The following is a 17998-nucleotide window of genomic DNA, read 5'->3' as shown; positions in this document are numbered from 1 at the left end:
TCTCACTGTAGGAAGGAACAAAGGTGGGACAGAAGAAGAGAAAAAGTAGCCTGGAGGTCTCAAGGAGGAGCAGACAGAGGAGGAAGTTCAGAGTGTAGGTGGTAAAAACAGTGCGCTGGCAAAGAAGAGTTGATGTCTTGTTTTAAAGTAAAAGTCAAAGTCCCATGTGTTTAATTAAGAGAGCTGAGAGAGGGAGCCATGAATAGAATAGAACACAAAGTAAAATCTCACCTCAGGGAAAACAATATGATTCACTTGATGAAACTAGCAAAAATAGAGAGAGTAAACTGCAAGAAGTTGCTAAGTAAATCTATCATAACTGGTGTATCTATCATAATACTGTACTGAATTCTCTCACTGAAAAAGCCTATCATTGTGGGATAAAGACAGAGTTCTGTGTTTATAAGAAATATACACTGAAAACAAAGTTGAGAACAAAGAAGAACTACAAAGGAAAATGCAAAGAAAAAAGAGTGGAAATACTAATAAGACATGGTGAAATTTAAGTTTAAACTTACAAATCAACATAATGAAAACTTTAATAACAACAAAAAGGAACACTTTACCATGAGGCAGTAACAGTCATAAATGAGTATAAACCAAACTACAGAACAAACTACAGAATGAGGTAACAATGAGTAAAAATGCAAAATCTTGAAAAATATAATCTAATAAATTTCAAAATACCTCTTTCAGTACTGAGCAGACAGTAAAATAGCAAGTAAAAGATACAGAGGCCATCTCTTGACTAGAAAATAAAATTATTTTCTTATGTTCATGGAGCATTTACAAAAATTGATCAAGATCTTGGTTAAATTTTAAGAAGTAGAAGTTGTACAGGCCACATGACTGTGACAAAAAATTAGAAATAATAAAATGTAGTTATCTTTTGACTCAGCATTTTCATGGCCAAAATACTCCCATAAGTTTGACAAAAGCCTATCTCTGCAGTTCGTAAGTATAATGGCAAGAAAAGCAAAAGAAAAAACATTAAAAAAAAAGGCTAAAAGAACCAAAGAAAAAAGAAAGCAACCATCAATAAGAGGCTGTGTAAATTAATTACAGAAAGGACCTTGGTATTCAATTAAATGGGACGAGAACAGGTTCCTTACCTTGATTTCTGCGAGGGAGGCCACTGCCCAGGCTATGGTAGATCTCAACCCTGGTGTCTTGATGTAAGCTCTGCAGGCTAAAGGAACCCTAAAGTAAAACACCACCCAATGTTACTGTATGTTAACAGGATACAAACAAAAATAATTAACCCATTCATACCTGTACATCATGCACTGAAGTATGCCCTAAGTTAGAGAGTATGTAACCTTTTTATTAACACAAAATTACCTTCTCTAACCAGCACATTGTCTAACCAGCCAGTGTGGTATTTCAGAATGGAACATTTTTTAGATAGCTGAAATTTAAACCCTTATGTGTTTAACTTAAAAAAATTTAATCACATGAGGGAAGTCTTTCTAATTTTATATGCTTCCCTGACTTCCCATGTAGAATAGACCTTTTCTCACTGATCCAGAGTCATCAAGAGAAGTAAACTGCACTGTGGTATGGATGCAGCATAGGAGGCACGGCTGAATGGATGCTAACCCTTAAAGAGTATCTAAAAGGTCCCTTTTGTAAGTTTGCCTTTTGCTCATTTGCACCTTTCTCTAAAGTTGGTATAAAGCTTGACACTGCATTGTCTAAAATAATTTGTTGAATGAAATGCTGAAGCAGAGGACTCCCCAATGAGTTCACTGGTCTCCATTATGTATCACTTCATACTTGATCTTCTACCCCATTATTGCTAATATCAGTGTTTCTGATATGTGATTTGGTACAGATTTTCAAAATATTATTTCTATGTTTCTGGTGCAGTGAACAACATTTCCTTGCAAATTTCAATGCACTTATCTATTTTATCTATACAATTTATTGGTAAGACATGATGTATGATTTCAAAAATCAATGCTTGGTTGTTTTGTGGCCAGGTCTGTTTCAAAGCCACTAAGAGGGCTCTTCTACCAACATTACACAAAGCCACGGTGTTTTCCAAACCCTATTTCCTTTTATCACTTTCTTTCTGCTCTTTAAGCTATCTTGTTTTGTCTGTATTTATTGCAAGCTTCTTAAGATCTTAGAATTAGATGAGGTATGTCTTTTAAATAGAACAGTGTAATTGTGTATTTACTATTATGATAAAGAAGCCTGCATGATAAAACTATGAGAGGTTGTTTATGTTAAAAAGGTTTTTCAGGAAATAAAATTTCATACTGTAAATAGTATTATATCCAGAGATTTGGAATCTGGATATAAACTTTGTGGGTAGAAGAATTATAAAATAATTTGATCAATGAATCTTGCTTCAGCAGGCCTAGTGCAGCAATTATCTTGCTACAAAACACAATCAGTTCAGTTTAGTTGCTCAGTCGTGTCCGACTCTGCAACCCCATGAATCGCAGCACGCCAGGCCTCCCTGTCCATCACCAACTCCCAAAACACATTAGGTAAAACCAAAACTGAGAAATTACTTTCACTCTAGACACACACACACACACACAAATAGAATTGGTATGGAAAACTGTCTTTGTCCATACACATTACAAAGTCCTTTTCTACGCATAGGGGATTTATACAGAACCTTTGACATTTTTGATTATTGTGTGCATACTTTTGCTAATAGAGTTTTATTTTATGGGAGCCAACTCTATTAATATGTGAAAAAAGGGAACCGATTCTTATTTTGCTTGGACAAAACTAATCTATTACTTCAACAAAAGGGCCTCATTATATCAGTAAAATAAAATTATTCAGGGCAAAGAACTGGTCAGAAATAAACTCTTTGAAAATAAAAATAATTCTCTAATTTCACAGAACCTGGCTAATGTGTTTATTCGCAGTTTTAGCTGGCTTTTACCCCAATACAAAAATAAATGTGGCTTTTGATCCTCTTGTCCTCATATATGAATCTCTTCTTTATTCTCTTACACACCATCTATCACCAAGTTGAAGACATTCTCATCTCCATCTCTAGCCTAGATCAGTCCCCTGAATCCCAGATCTTTACCTTCAAATGTGTGTGGACACCTTTCACCTGGAAGTACTGCAAAACTTACAGATATAAACTAAGCATCCTCTCCCATCCCTGTATTTCATATCTCCATACATTTCTTCATTTTATTAGGCCATTTCCTATCTACAATATATAGGGTAGCCCCATCTACATCTGCAGGGGTTAGGGCCTGGCACTCCAAAAGGCACTGAGGTAGGGAAGCCTGGACACCTCGTAGGTGTAGATGTAAAATAGTGGGTTAGGTTTGGTCTGGGACAGTTGGGAGGATACTGGAGTAGGTGGGGGCCAAGGGAAGCCAACAGGGCCTTGAAACATGTGATGACCTCGTGTGTGTTAAAGTGACTACTGGTGCATGAGTTTTGTAATCTTGAGGCTAGTGGGGCCTACCCTATAACTAGCACACAGCGAGAACTCAATCATTCAGCATTTCCTGAACATCCACAATGTCCTCAGCACTGTGCTAATCAACTGCAATGGTGCACCGTGTGATAAAACTGTTACAATGACCTTAAGCATTCTTTTCTACATCCTGATTCGGGCTTACACATGCAAAAATGTGAGCTTAGGGTCAATGGGATCTTTTTATGATTTTAAAAATATTCCATACCTAGAATCACCTAGAGAAAAGATATCTAAATCACTCTATACTATGTAAACATGGCTATGCATATAAAATGTTTTGAAGATGCTAACAATATTTACATGCTCCCAAGAAACTGCAAATCACTATTTCCGTCATCCAACCATCCATTCCTTCCCAAAGCATCTAAGAAAGTACTGCTGTATGATAAGCATTCAATCAATATTTCTGAATAAGAAAGTGAATCAACTGCATTTATTATTGTATAGTACCCAACATAACTAGGGAGAAAACCTGAAGAAGATTTTAAAAATTGGAATTACTCTCCCAGGGGGAAAAAAAAAAAAAAAAACTGCAGTAAAATGTGAAGTATGTTCAAGATGAATTTTAAGAACTGTGATGTATTTTCTATTTTAATGAAAAATCCAAGAGGCCAATGGACTAAAATTTAAGTGTGGGCCTGTGAAAATAATTTAATTAAAAAACAGAAATAATTTTCAGTATGAAACATGTAATCAGTCAATTATTGTGATCAAATCTTTCACAACTCTAACCAGTTCAATCAGGATCCAGTAAGTTCCATGCAAATACTTTACTGGTTCAAGCAAAGAACTCAAAAGGCTTTGATTTAAGTTCCCTCTGATATATCAGTGTTTCATACTATGAATAAAAACACAAAGTTTTTAGTTTTACAAACTCTCCTAAGACACAAACCTGAAGCTTAGAAATAATACCTACCTGAACACAGGAATTCCCAGCACAGAGTAAATGTCACTTAGATGTATAAAGATCTGAAAGAACAAATACTAAAGTTAGAATGGACCAAGTAATTCATTACCCCATGAGTGACAATTTGAAAGCTATACATTTTGAACCTATACAATCTATATTTTAATAAGAAATTCTAAGGCCTCTTCATATCTGAAAAAACATTCCATAATATTTTTTATTGAACAGAGGCAAAGTAATTTTAAGTACATCTCATAGAAAAATTCTGAAGTCAATTTGGTGAACAACTTATATTGAGAATCACATTATGAAGAACTCAAGATCATTTTTCTTTACAGCTATCCTTTGAATTACCTGAATTAGATTAGATTTTTAAGCATTTCAGGTTAGAGACAACTACCTAAATCCACCCTAATTCTAGCCTCAAGTAAGACTTGATACCATGGTTAACAGAAAACCTGCTTAAGCCAAATATACTGTAGCAAGAGTGACCTTTCACTCTCTATTATTTATAGGGAGTGTCTTTTTTTTCTTTTTTAAATTTTTATTGGGGTACAGTTAATCCACAAGCTGGGCAACTTTCAGGTGTACAACAAAGTGCATCGTTATATGAAGGGTTTATTCCTTTCTATCATCTTTATTCTGTTATTTTCCCCTCAGTTTTATTGAGAAATAATTGACATACATCATTGTCTATGTTTAAGGTATATAGCATGAAGGTTTGATTCATGTATACTGTGAAATGATTATCACAATAGGTTCAACTAACATCCATCTTCTCATGTAGATAAAAAGAAAAGCAAAAAAGGGAAAAAAAAAATGTTCTCACCATGAGGACTCTTAGGATTTACTCTTCACAACCTTCCTATACCACACAGCAGTGTTAGCTATAGTCCTCATGTTAGGTCGTGATGAGGATTTAAATGCCTCACATTTAATTAGGAGCCCACATAAATTTTAAAAGAATCATACTCCTTTAGCCTGATGAGGTTTATGGAATATTCTAACTCTGCTCTTTGACCTCAACAACATTTGACTCCTGATGCTTTTACCCCAAAGGTATTTTAATATAGTTTAATCAGAATTATTCCAATATTGATAAGCTTTTACTAAAAAAATAATAATCTGGAATGAATTCCATTTAGTTTAATTCTTTGATCAGTGAAACTAAACTTTCCAATTTTTTTATCTTATTCATGTTAGCAAAGCTATTGATTGATATTGATTCTTTTCTATTTAACAGTTAAATTATGATATACTGATATTTTTATATATAAATGTTATCAGGTACAGCTTTTTGTATATGAAGTTTTCTATTTTAATTATACAGAACAAAACTTGCTAAGATTTGATTCTTCTGTCAGTTTTGGTCACACAGATTTTACTGTGTGTGATTCTGTTGTCGATTTTGTTTCATGTTGATTATTTCTACCAATAGCTACTACTTGCATTAAATGGATGATAGGAATTAAATTAGATATATTTGTTTGTGAGCTAAACTATGAGAAAACTATAGTTCTGAGACAGTGAGATGGAGTCAGGGAGAGATGAGAGGAGGAAACCAGACAGAAGATAAGAAAACTAGAAACAGGGAGATGAAGGAAGACACACTTATATGAAAACATTCTCAGCGTCAAAGTATTTTGCAAAACAGCAGTAAAGGATACACACTTGGCATGACTTTTTAAAAGCAAAAAATATCAAATAACAAAATAGAAAACAACACAAAGTCTTCTGATTTGACTGGCAATTACTCCATTTAAAGCTACATAAAAATAATCTACCAATTAATGAATCATAAAAATGACTACTGGTCAAACTTAAGGTTTTCAAAAAACATTGAAGAACATTTTTTATAGTTAAGAATTCATTTTCCCATGTGTTTACTTTGTTCCAATTAAAAATGGCACAACCTCATTAAATTAATTTTGAAAATAGAGAAAAGGGAAAGAAAAATAATCCCACAAGCCTAACAAAGCCACTATTAACACAGGTCTTTTTGTTATCCAATTTTATTTTTTACATTAACTAGACTTTCTTATTATAGACATTTATTATGTATTATAGTGATTATAGGAGAAGGCAATGGCACCCCACTCCAGTACTCTTGCCTGAAAAATCCCATGGATGGAGGAACCTGGTGGGCTGCAGTCCATGGGGTCATTAAGAGTCGGACACGACTAAGCGACTTCACTTTCACTTTTCACTTTCATGCATTGGAGAAGGAAATGGCAACCCACTCCAGTGTTCTTGCCTGGAGAATCCCAGGGACAGGGGAGCCTGGTGGGCTTCTGTCTATGGGGTCGCAGAGTTGGACACGACTGAAGCGACTTAGCAGCAGCAGAAGCATAGTGATTATAGAGAGCAACTCTAGTGTTTAGTTTAACTGCGACTAAACAATTCCATTCCAAAAGTTCAATGTGAATGAGACATTTTTACAGTGAAAACTACTAGCAAAAGAATCTGCAGTATTCTGTTGCTAAGGAGGAATCAGACTGCTGAATCCATGTAGACATGACTTAAAACTTTAAGGCAAAGTTAAAAAGCACAGTAAAAGTTGTTGACATTGCAGCTGTATTGTAATAACTTTGAATGGAGACAGATGGCTATTAGACTTGTGATGATTTTATAATGTATGCAAATGTTGAATCACTGTGTAATTCACATGAATCATAATATTTTATGTCAACTACAATTCAATTAAAAAAAAAAGAATAGTTGGCATTGTCTTAAAGAATTAGGTTATGAGCATTAAAATAAAATGAACATTCATTACCTCCAAATTTGGATTCCTCAAATCTGCTTTCCATCCAAACTGTTTCATAAGAGCAATTCCAATTACTCTTCCTACCTCCTGAAAAGGCAACAGGTTAAAAAAAAGATAAGAATACTAAAAATGAAAATTTTAAGTTTAAATGTAAGCAAAAAACTAACAGAGCTTGCAGGGAAATCAATCATACTATCTGATGTTAATTTAAGGTTACAATATTAAAATACTACACAAAAGCATTTTCTATTCAAGGTAATGAGGGTGCATTGTACCTCTTCCACCCCAGCAAATCTTACAGTATTGACGTTTACTTGTGTATAATCTCTCTCTTTGTAATTTCAGACACATGAAATAACCAGATTGTGGCCTGATAAATATGGTCATTCTGGGTTAATAGATGCAAACTGAAAGATGAACTGTTTTAGCTATGGCAATCCTGTATGTTTAAAAATTACCCGTTTAGTAGCATTGGATTCAGACCAAAGAGTCTGTCTGTTTTTAAGACTGGGCCCAAGGATCCACACCTATGCCCTGTATATCACTAAACTCTGCAGGGTCTGTTTGTGGTGTCTGCTCTCCTTTTAAGTACACCTCTGTATCTCAGTCTGGGTCCTGGGAAGATCCCACAAGTAAGACCTGGTGCAGAGCCAGTTCGGTTCTTGATCAACACAGAACCGAACGCCAAAAAGCTTAGGGCCATGATATTAGAATTTCCAAATGTAAACAGTATCTATGAGTTTAAGGAAACTTTTAGAGAGAAAGTAAAAGGAAGTCTTTATGTAGACTGGCACAGTATTCCTCTTAAGCACCTGAGATAAAGTTAAGAAGGAAAATGCATTTGTAGAAGAGATTTTAGTTATGTGCGATTAGGCTGAGCGATCTGTCTGGGCCTGGTTATGTATTCTGTGAAAGGTTTTCACCTCAATTTTGATCTAAAAAATAATTAATTCTTTTAGAAAATGGGAACCCACTCTGGGGGCAAGTGTACCTGCGCAGTAATGATCTTTGCAATGGCGCCACTGCAGCGACAGGAAACTCTGAAAGTTAAGTTGCTCTGGTTACGAGTATCAGCAGCTTCCGTTATATCATTCTGAAGTTCTTCTTGAAATTTTTCTCCTTCAGTGATAAAATTTCCTTGCTCCAATATTTTTTCTTCTATTTGTTTTTCCAGCTGGCATTCCTTAGTCTCTTGTATCTCTTGGATTTGTTCCGTTTTCAATTTCTTAGCACTGATATCATCTTCTCCCACTTTTCTTTTGAGTGGGTTAGCATTTTTGTGAGAAAGTTTTTCCTTTTCTGCATCAAGTTCAAGAAAATTCTTCCAAATTGAAATGGCATTCAACCAACTTTCAGGATCATCATTTATAAGTCTTTGCAGTTCATTAAATATTTTTCCTAAATAAGTAAAATCTCAGTTTATCCTTTACTGAAGCTATTCACACCCTCAAATCCCATTACCTTTATTTCCTTAAAATAAGAAATATTATTAAATTGTTACATGAATACTGATTTCCCTTTTATCTGGAACTTATATAATTTAAGAATATTGTGCAGAATAAAGTTCATTCATGTATTCCATACTTAACATCAAACCTGTTTTAAAATTCCTATAAGGTTACCTTTACTTTAGCAAGATTATTTGTCCTATGATAACATATGTATCTCTTCGATATACACAGAGACATACAATGTGAGTTGATCTCTAAAGTAATGCCTATAAAAAATTAAGTTTAAAAAAATAGAGTAAATTGCAAAACAGAGCTTAAAAACAGAGCAACTGAATCTTGAGACTATTTTAGACCACAAAATATTAGCACAGATCATAAAATGAGCTTCCATAAAGTAACATTTCAGATACACAACTCATTCATAATTTAGGAACTGGCAGTCATGCTTAGTAAGATGTAATCTTTTCTTGATAAACAAAAGCCATCAAGATGATCAAACAGCAATTACTGTAGTTCTTTAAAGACAAAAGTGTGTGGAATATTGGGATGAGATTATACTGACCTTACAATATAATACCTTAGGATTTGTTTTAAAACAATTTTTCTGCCCCATCTTGATTTCTCGCCATTTGAATTGCTCTTGACACAGTTTATTATAGACTATGTGATGACATGGTTTCTTGTGCACAAGCAGCAATCAAAATAATGTTTAAGGCAATGTTCTATCCAGCTGTAGCTGATTCTTTTTTTGCTTTTGTCAATATCTTTACATTATTTCAGCAGCATATTTATAAAAGTAGGGAGTGGACAAGAAATCTCTTAAGCCCTCTTTAACTCTAATGCTTTATCAATTTAAAGTTCCCCAAACAGGAAATTTTACTATGTAGTATTTTCCAATTATATCACTCATCAGGTAAAATTTTTAAGTTCTGACCAATTATTTAAATCAATGCATTTGGGGTTATTACATGCTCCTAAATCTAAATAAATGCACAAACCACATATAGCCTCAGAGAAGGTGTCTGATCATAATTCTCAAGGAAGAAACGTGACTTAGGACGCTAAAATCTCAGAAGGAAGGCAGCACATTGGTCAAAACTTGTAAAAGAGACACAATTAGGTGATAATATGCAGGAAATACAGAAAAATAACTAATTAATGATCTCAGGGGTATGAATGATTCTTAAAAATGTGAAATGACTACATATTAACTGCCAACCAAAAGACTTTGGAGTGCACTATATCATGTAGGTAAAAGCAACAGGAATACACTTACCTTTATTTACAGAAGAAACAGGAAATGGAAGCTGCTTTTTAATCAGCAAAAATAACCTTTCTGCAGATTTCAATTGTTTCAGCATATTCAAGTCAGAACAGGTGGTGAAAAAAACTTTTCCTGAAATGTATTCAACCTAGAGATAGAAAAAATACATATTAATGCAGTTCAATGTCAGAGCAAGAATCATTTCCCTTCCCTCCCCCTTAATGCATTAAAACATAGCATCTAGACTAACAATAATAAAAATGCCTATTTCTGAAGTATCTACTATCTATCGGAGAAGGCAATGGCACCCCACTCCAGTACTCCTGCCTGGAAAATCCCATGGACGGAGGAGCCTGGTAGGCTGCAGTCCGTGGGGTCGCGAAGAGTTGGACATGACTGAGCGACTTCACTTTCACTTCTCACTTTCATGCATTGGAGAAGGAAATGGCAACCCACTCCAGTGCTCTTGCCTGGAGAATCCCAGGGACGGCGGAGCCTGGTGGGCTGCCGTCTATGGGGTTGCACAGAGTTGGCCACGACTGAAGTGATTTAGCAGCAGCAGGCACTCTGAATATGTTTTTCCCCCTCATCCTGTAACAACCCTCTAAGGTAGATTTTATCATCTCCATTTTACAGATTAGGAAATTGAGGCTTAGAGTGGTTAACTAATTTGTATGAAGTCACATAGTCAGTGATCAAGACCATAATCTTTCTGTGTTACCTTTTGGAAAGTGTGTGTGTGCACACTACTAAAAAAAAAAAAAGAACACAAAATACTGATTAATTATCAAATCTCACATAACTACTAAAAGTGGGCAAAGGAAAGGCAAAATGGATAGGACAAATTAGGTGTCTAGACCAAGTTTAACCTAATCAGTAAGTATTTATTAAACATCTACCTCATGGTCTACAAAGAAGCATACAGTATAAATCCTAAAGATGAATAATAATGTAATAGGCATATGCTGCTGCTAAGTCACTTCAGTCGTGTCCGACTCTGTGCGACCCCATAGACGGCAGCCCACCAGGCTCCCCCGTGGCCGTGACAACCTGGCTGAAGTGAACTGTAAGACAGCAAGGCAACCTTTGCTGTGTGATGCTGACTGATGGTGTCAGGTAGATGGATGTAGTGTAGCTCAGCCCAGCTTGAAAAACGGTCACAGTTTTACTCCAGATGGTAATGGTTCACCATTATAGACTTTTGATGAAAACTATGACAGCACTAAATTAGCTGGAAGAAAGATTTCTGTGGACGGGACATAAAGGACTGAGTGCTGAATGTGATGCTGGAGGGAGAATTAGATTACTGAGGAAGAAATAATGAACCACTTGGCTGTGGGAACCAGACAATGGATAGAAGCAAGAGTATGCATCAAGCTGAAAGAGGCTTTGAAGACAGGATAGATATGTGGACAAAGTCAGAGAAGAAAGGAAAATGAAAAGAGCACTGATTCAGAGAGAGTCAAATGAGGTACAGCACATGATGCTCAATGCCAATGGAATCCTAAACCTTTTGGGTCAGCCCACCCCTCTCAAGTTCAGGATGGATGTGGATGACCCTAGCATTCTCCTTTTAGCAGTGGCCACAAGCTAACCAACATGGTTTTAAGTCATCTCCTAGGACTGAGGCAACCATGGAATCAGGGGTGTTCCATGTGTATAGGCAGCTCCCACTCAGTGGGAACTTGAACTCCAAGTGGATGGTATGTTTGATCTGACCTGTTCTAATTAAGCTTTTAGGATGGTAATTTCTAAAGTTACACGCTAGCTTGATGAAGAAGAATCTCTGCTGGGGAAGCCCTAAGTTGATGACAATTAAAATCCCAATACTTCTATACTTACAAGATTAACAAGTTCTGGGATTCTGATGTATAGCATGGTGATTTTGGCTAATGATTCTGTATTACCTAGCTGAAAGTTGCTAAAAGAGTAGATCTTAAATGTTCACATCAAAAAAGTAATGCTGATTACATGATGGGATGGAGGTGTTAGCTAATGGTAGGGTGGTCATCATTTTGCAACATATAAATGTATCAAATCACCTTAAACTTATATAATGCTATTATGTATTATGTCTGAGTGTGAGTTTGAAGTCGCTCAGTTCTGTCTGACTCTTTGTGACCCCATGGACTGTAGCCTACCAAGCTCCTCTGTCCATGGGATTTTCCAGGCAAGAATACTGGAGTGGGTTGCCATTTCCTTCTCCAGGAGATCTTCCCAACCCAGGGACTGAACTTGGGTCTCCCGCATTGTAGGCAGATGCTTTACCATCTGAGCCACTAGGGGAAGTTGTATTATGTTTATTATATCTAAATAGAGCTGGAAAAACAAATAAATTAAAAAACCCCCAAAGACTTTAGGTACTAGCAATGTACCTAAGACAGACCGAGAAGTAGGGAATGAAAAGAATGTTTAGGAATCAATATTTAAGGGGACAATGAAGTAACTAAAACAAGGACTTCTGGTTTTTACAATTTACTTCTTTCTCATTACAAAGGTGACATTTTCCCACTAAAGTTAAAATTGAATATATACCTCAAAATGCTTAGAACTTGGAAACAAAGTTTTAAAAGGTAAATTTTTTTGAAGTTTAAATTTTGTTACTTGATCTAAAAGTATAGTTGATATTAAGCCATCACATGAAATAGCAGGTTACGATTCTGGGGGAACTGAAATAAATATTTTACTGTAAATGTATAGTTCTAAGATTCAAGTCTTATAAACAAACTGATACAAACATCTAGACCAGTGATTTTAACCTAAGTAGTCTAGACATTAAATTAGTTATTTAATAGTACAAAGATCTTATCTTTTCTCATTTACTTGAGTACCAAGGGAGACAATTTATATAAAGAACTTCTAAAAATATTTTATTGGAGGGGGGTGTGGAGAACAAAAAATTTTTTTTGACTGAAAAATCAAGTTAATTAAGAGGACCTAAAAGGTCCTTTAATCTACTGGGGTGCTCAATCATAAGAATAGTATGTGTTTAGCCACTTAAAATGTTAAATACATTCTAGAAATCAACACCAACACTGGTTTATTCTGTTTATTTAAAAAAAATTTACATTAGGCCTACATTCCTTTTATAAGAAATGAGCTTGTAATCAGAAGTAGTTTATGAAATGGTAAAACAGCCACTGTGAGAATCAATCACATGTATGAAAGTGCTTTAATAGTTCACTTTTTGCAAAGTACTGTATCTCAAACTAGTAGAAAAATGAGTTTTGGTGTTTATGATTTCAAACACTGCTGAAGCTACTGTTACTCATTTTCTTTAGTTTATTGTTTGTAACTGATCATATTCAATTACAATAATTAGGGAGGACTGTGGCATTTTAGAATATTTCACACTAGTATTTGTTACTTGAAAATTTATTTATATATCCAATCTGCTTTTTCCATTTGGAATTAAATCATTAAAAGTGTCTAAAACCAACTGGTTTTATGTCTAACACTTCAGAAGATGAAATAACAGCCTTTATTAAAAGAAAAAACAGCTCTGTTGTCAGCTAGAATATCTAAGCAGTTAGTATTTTTGCCTTTCTTTTAAAATTTAGGGAGTCAGATCTAATAATTTTTTTGCCAAGGCAAAAAGGTAAGGTACAGTAACAAGGAGATACCAAAGTTTTCCTAATTCTACAGATGCCATTTAATTTTGGAATTGATTTTATTTATTTATTTATTTATTTATTTATTTATTTTTTCTTTTTTCTCTCTTTCTTCTGGTGGGGTGGGGGGATGGGGAATTGATTTTAAAGTGCTAGGTGAAGGACTGAGGTGGTGTGTAAGCTTTTGTGTTTCATTTTAGAAGAGAGAATTAAAAATATATTTTTTACTTAATTTTTTAAAAAGTATCCAATCTACAGGGAATGCACAGAATCTTTGGAGAACCTTATGCAATTATCCCATCGGATGAAATAACTGAAATAACGTGACTATCTGCTTAAAGCTACTATGTGGGCTAACTGTTTTGCTATGTGGGTTTATAAAGGCTGATTAATCAACTGACCGGGCCTCCTGGCTCGCTGGCATTGCAGACACTTCTACTACAGTGAATTTTATCTTCAAAATTACTGTTTCTACTTTTATTTTTATAATAACAGTATTTAACACATTAAACAGAATTACAAAGCTTAATTTTACCCAATACATTTCTTTAAGGAACGCTACACACTGCATACTAGCGTATATATTTATATGCTATAAATTAAATATTAAAAAATACCCAGGAACCTATAAACAGGCTTGACCCAACACCGGAGGAAAAAAATCAAACCTGAACGTGACCAAGTGCCAGCTATAACTTATAGGACTCCAATTTATAGGAAATACAGAAAATAGAGGAACATGCGAAACTACACCATGGAGGTGCAAATGGCGAACCCTGAAAACAAGCAGAGAGGACCAGCTTTCTAATAGTGAGGCATACGCGGATTGGGTCAAGCCTTCTATTTTTCACACCAAGAACTCTAAGTGAACATTAAAAAAAAAAACAAAAAACAAAAACTAGTGCAGGTCATGACTTCGTGGTGTTTAAGGAACTGGGACCGGGTGCCAGCCTGCCTGGGTTGAACATGATAGCATTCGTGATTTCACAGATAGCTTGGGTTTGAATCCCAGCTCTGCCATTTTCTGGTTCCATGACGTGAATATTTTATTGGACTTACTTGTGCTTCATTTTCCATTTTTGTTAAATGTGGAGCTTATCTCAAAAGAGAGGGTTGTTGTGAAAATTAAGTGTCTGACATATTAAATGCTTAACCCATGTCAGCAGTTGCTATTATATTGTTGCTTTTTTAGACTAGTTACATTCAACACTCTATGACGTTCCGTGACTAAAACCACAAAGGGCAGTTAGTCTAAGTCTAATAAGACTGATGTCATTTTTCATGATCCTCTCTATCCTCCTCTCCCCAATCATCATCACAGAAACTCCTTTTGTGAGCTTTCAACACTTCAGGAGTCCTCGGAGTGGAGTGGTCAATTTCTTTCAATAAGCTTTCATTTTCCAAAAATACATCATTCACACTGTCATATATAATCCCATCAAGACTCTGGAACCTTTTTCTATTACACCCTTTCCCTGTTTTCAAGAAACAGGCTCAGCATGTACTAGAACGTAAACTGATGTTTACAACTCTCTTCATTTCATCGAAATTAACAGCGTAATAATACCAGCAACTGCTAACATCCCTCTCTGAGGCATGCTAGAGTATTTTTCTAGCTACTATTTACTGCGGATTTACGCTGTACTTTACAAAACCTTTATCACTGAATCCTCCCAACAGTCCTATAAGATAAACACGGTGTCAGGAAACTGACAAAAATAGCTGAGCATGACGATTATATTTGCATTTAAAAGCTGAAGAAAGAATTCTTACAGGTCTAATTCTAATTATACGCACTATCAAACATTTTTCTTTTAAAGCATCTAGGAAGTAACTCGCATCAGTCACTCTTTAAAAAAAAAACTTCAGCTGTGACAGTGACAGATGTGCAGGGGGAAAGGGCTGGCGGGTCTTTCTGGCAGTTAGTAAAGGACCTGCCAGCAGCACTCCGAGGGCCCGGCCGTCGCCTGCCTGGGCTCGCGGGCAGACAGCGCGGGTTGGCGTCGCTTTCGCGGGTCGAGGACCGACCCCTGCGGGGAGGGACCGCGGGCAGGGGCGGGGCCTGGGCCGCCCGCTTCCCGCTCCGGCTCGCTGCGAGGCCGACTCACCTGGGTTGCAGCCAGCCGCTCCCGCACCTCCCGCATCAGGAAGGGCTCCAGGCCGCGGCCCGCGGTGCAGAAAAAGTGGGCGCCCGCTGCAGGCCCGGAGCGGGGACCTCCGGGAACCACCGCCATGGCAGCTCGGGGTCACGTGGCCTCTGGTGCGCGCAGCGCGGCCCCGAGGTCCCGGAGGCGGCGCGCAGGGGCCGAAGGGCCGGGTGTTGCCAAGGGCGAGCCAGGCCGGAAGGTCCCAGGAAGGTCTGACCCGGTGGGAGGGGCCCTGTGGGTCTCCTGGGTTAACTGATTGGAACCTGGTTGATTAGACATCTGGAATTATTTAGAATCACAGGTGGAAGGGATGTGATTGGGATATACAACTGGGCTATATGTACATAGACAGTGGCAGAGTTCATTTCAGAAAGAATAAAGACTGTCATTCATCTGTTAGATCCTTAGCAGATGCTATCACGGCACATCTTTGCCTCTGATATCATTACTTCGCTGTGCTAAAGAAATGAATGATGACTATAGGAAAGCAACGTAAAATGTGAAAGACTGGAGGGAATAACTGATGGCGTTGCTTAAAATATCCATTAGATTTTACCCCAGTTCTTCCCCGGTAGTGAGATAGGGGATAAGATTACTGGTTTGTGCTAATGATGAGACATCCTATTCCAACCGATTGATTGTTGGTGTATAAAATAAATGAAAAATAAATAAAATTAAAGAATAATATTTTCAAATGAATATTTTTTAAGGCAGGAAAATGAAGCCTTAAAAGTGATTTTCCTATAACATCTGTAACTGCTACTCTTTAAATGACTATAACAAAGGAAGAGGTATCTTTTGTTGTACCTTGGAGAAAACAATAAGTGGGAACTTGGATAAGAAGTTGGAAGGTGGATAAGAAGGCAAGTAAGAGTGTAAATAGTATACTCTTATTTTTAATCTTTGACTATAATAATATAAACAGGCAATAAAAATATGATAGGCATTAGCGTGGGCCTCCCAGGTGGCTGTAAAGAACCCACCTGCCAGTGCAGGAGACATAAGAGAGGTGGGTTTGATCCCTGGGTGGGGAAGATCCCCTGGAGGAGGGCATGGCAATCCACTCCAGTGTTCTTGCCTAGAGAATCCTATGGACAGAGGAGCCTGGCATCTTACAGTGCTTGGGATCGCAAAGAGTCAGACACAGACTGAAGTGACTTAGCAGGCTCGCACGCATTAGCATAACTTTAAAACAAACTATATCTCTGACATAACTTTTAAAAATAAAGGTGTGAAATATTTTTTAAAAAGGGGATATACTATCATCTCACTCATCTGCGTATTTTCAGATAGAGGAAATTGATGCTTAGAGAGGCTCAGGGACATTGAGTAAGGGACACAGCTCAGGCTAGAACCCAAGTCTTGATTTATACTGTACATACTGAGCTTTGTTCCATTCTTACCAACTCCCTCCCCTCATCTCCATCCCTCCCCACTATCCTCCTAAAATAAGGAGCCAGGCTCTGTCTTCTGCAAGCATTGGGCCAAAACTGGGAATTCCTAGGCCCAAGAGCAGATATTTCCATGCTCCAACAAAATGTCTTTATATTCATAAAACAGGTAACATTTCTGCACTAAATTAACTATCCAGTCTGGGCCACCTGATTTGATTGACTCTCTTAACAGTATTTGAAGAGGTGTTTTTTTAAACTCTCAATTTTAAATTGATAATGAATACATCACTTGAAGACTAGAATTCATATTATTTAATAAATGGCAAATTAGCTCTGTAGTTATATAAATCAGATATACAGAAACTACTAAATGTGAATCTCTATCAAGTGTGTCTCCTGTTCTTCACAATAGGATATCAAGTTCAGTAAGTGGATATTCCTCCACTCTGCCCTGCCCCCTACCCAGCTTATGGTCCTCTAGGACATATTGTGAAAATTCTTATGGAGTCAGGTTACATGAGCTTTCCAAACTTCAGTCCTTAAAACTCTGCAGCCTTGGCTCAGCTGTGGTTCTATCCAGGAGAATACATTGCTGGCCAGCCTGAGGCTGGAGGAGTTATTTCTTCTTCCGTCTTGAGCAGCATTGCCATGACCTGGCCCCTACTGATTTCTCTATCTCTTGATATCAACTCATATAATTTATGCTCTGATAATTTGCAGTTTTTTAATGTTTAATGTTCTGATAAACCGAGTGCCTGAAGAACTATGGATGGAGGTTTGTGACATTGTACAGGAGGCAGGTTTCAGGACCATCCCCAAGGAAAAGAAATGCAAAAAGGCTAAATGGTTGTCTGAGGAGGCATTACAAATAGCTGTGAATAGAAGAGAATTGAAAGGCAAAGGAGAAAGGAAAGATAGACCCATTTGAATGCAGAGTTTCAAAGAATAGCAAGAAGAGATAAGAAAGCCTTCCTCAGTGATCAGTGCAAAG

The 17998-nt window shown here is 36.8% G+C and overlaps 1 protein-coding gene across 3 annotated transcripts in view; it reads right to left on the bottom strand.

The window, feature by feature from the left end:
- THUMPD2 (THUMP domain containing 2) overlaps positions 1-15704 on the bottom strand; it is a 37987-nt gene extending 22283 nt beyond the window's left edge. For all 3 annotated transcript variants that reach the window (XM_065929385.1, XM_065929386.1, XM_065929387.1), the window contains exons 1-6: positions 15575-15704; positions 9868-10003; positions 8132-8538; positions 7150-7227; positions 4383-4435; positions 1113-1200 (exon numbers count right to left, since the gene is read on the bottom strand). In XM_065929385.1, the coding sequence (XP_065785457.1) occupies positions 1113-1200; positions 4383-4435; positions 7150-7227; positions 8132-8538; positions 9868-10003; positions 15575-15700 (888 nt within the window). In that variant the 5' untranslated portion in view covers positions 15701-15704. The remainder of the gene's footprint in view (positions 1-1112; positions 1201-4382; positions 4436-7149; positions 7228-8131; positions 8539-9867; positions 10004-15574) is intronic.
- Positions 15705-17998: the final 2294 nt, after the last annotated feature.

The sequence above is a fragment of the Muntiacus reevesi genome, chromosome 3 (genome assembly GCF_963930625.1).
Source record: "Muntiacus reevesi chromosome 3, mMunRee1.1, whole genome shotgun sequence".
Taxonomy (NCBI): Eukaryota; Metazoa; Chordata; class Mammalia; order Artiodactyla; family Cervidae; genus Muntiacus; species Muntiacus reevesi.
This window is presented reverse-complemented; position numbering and strand designations above follow the sequence as displayed.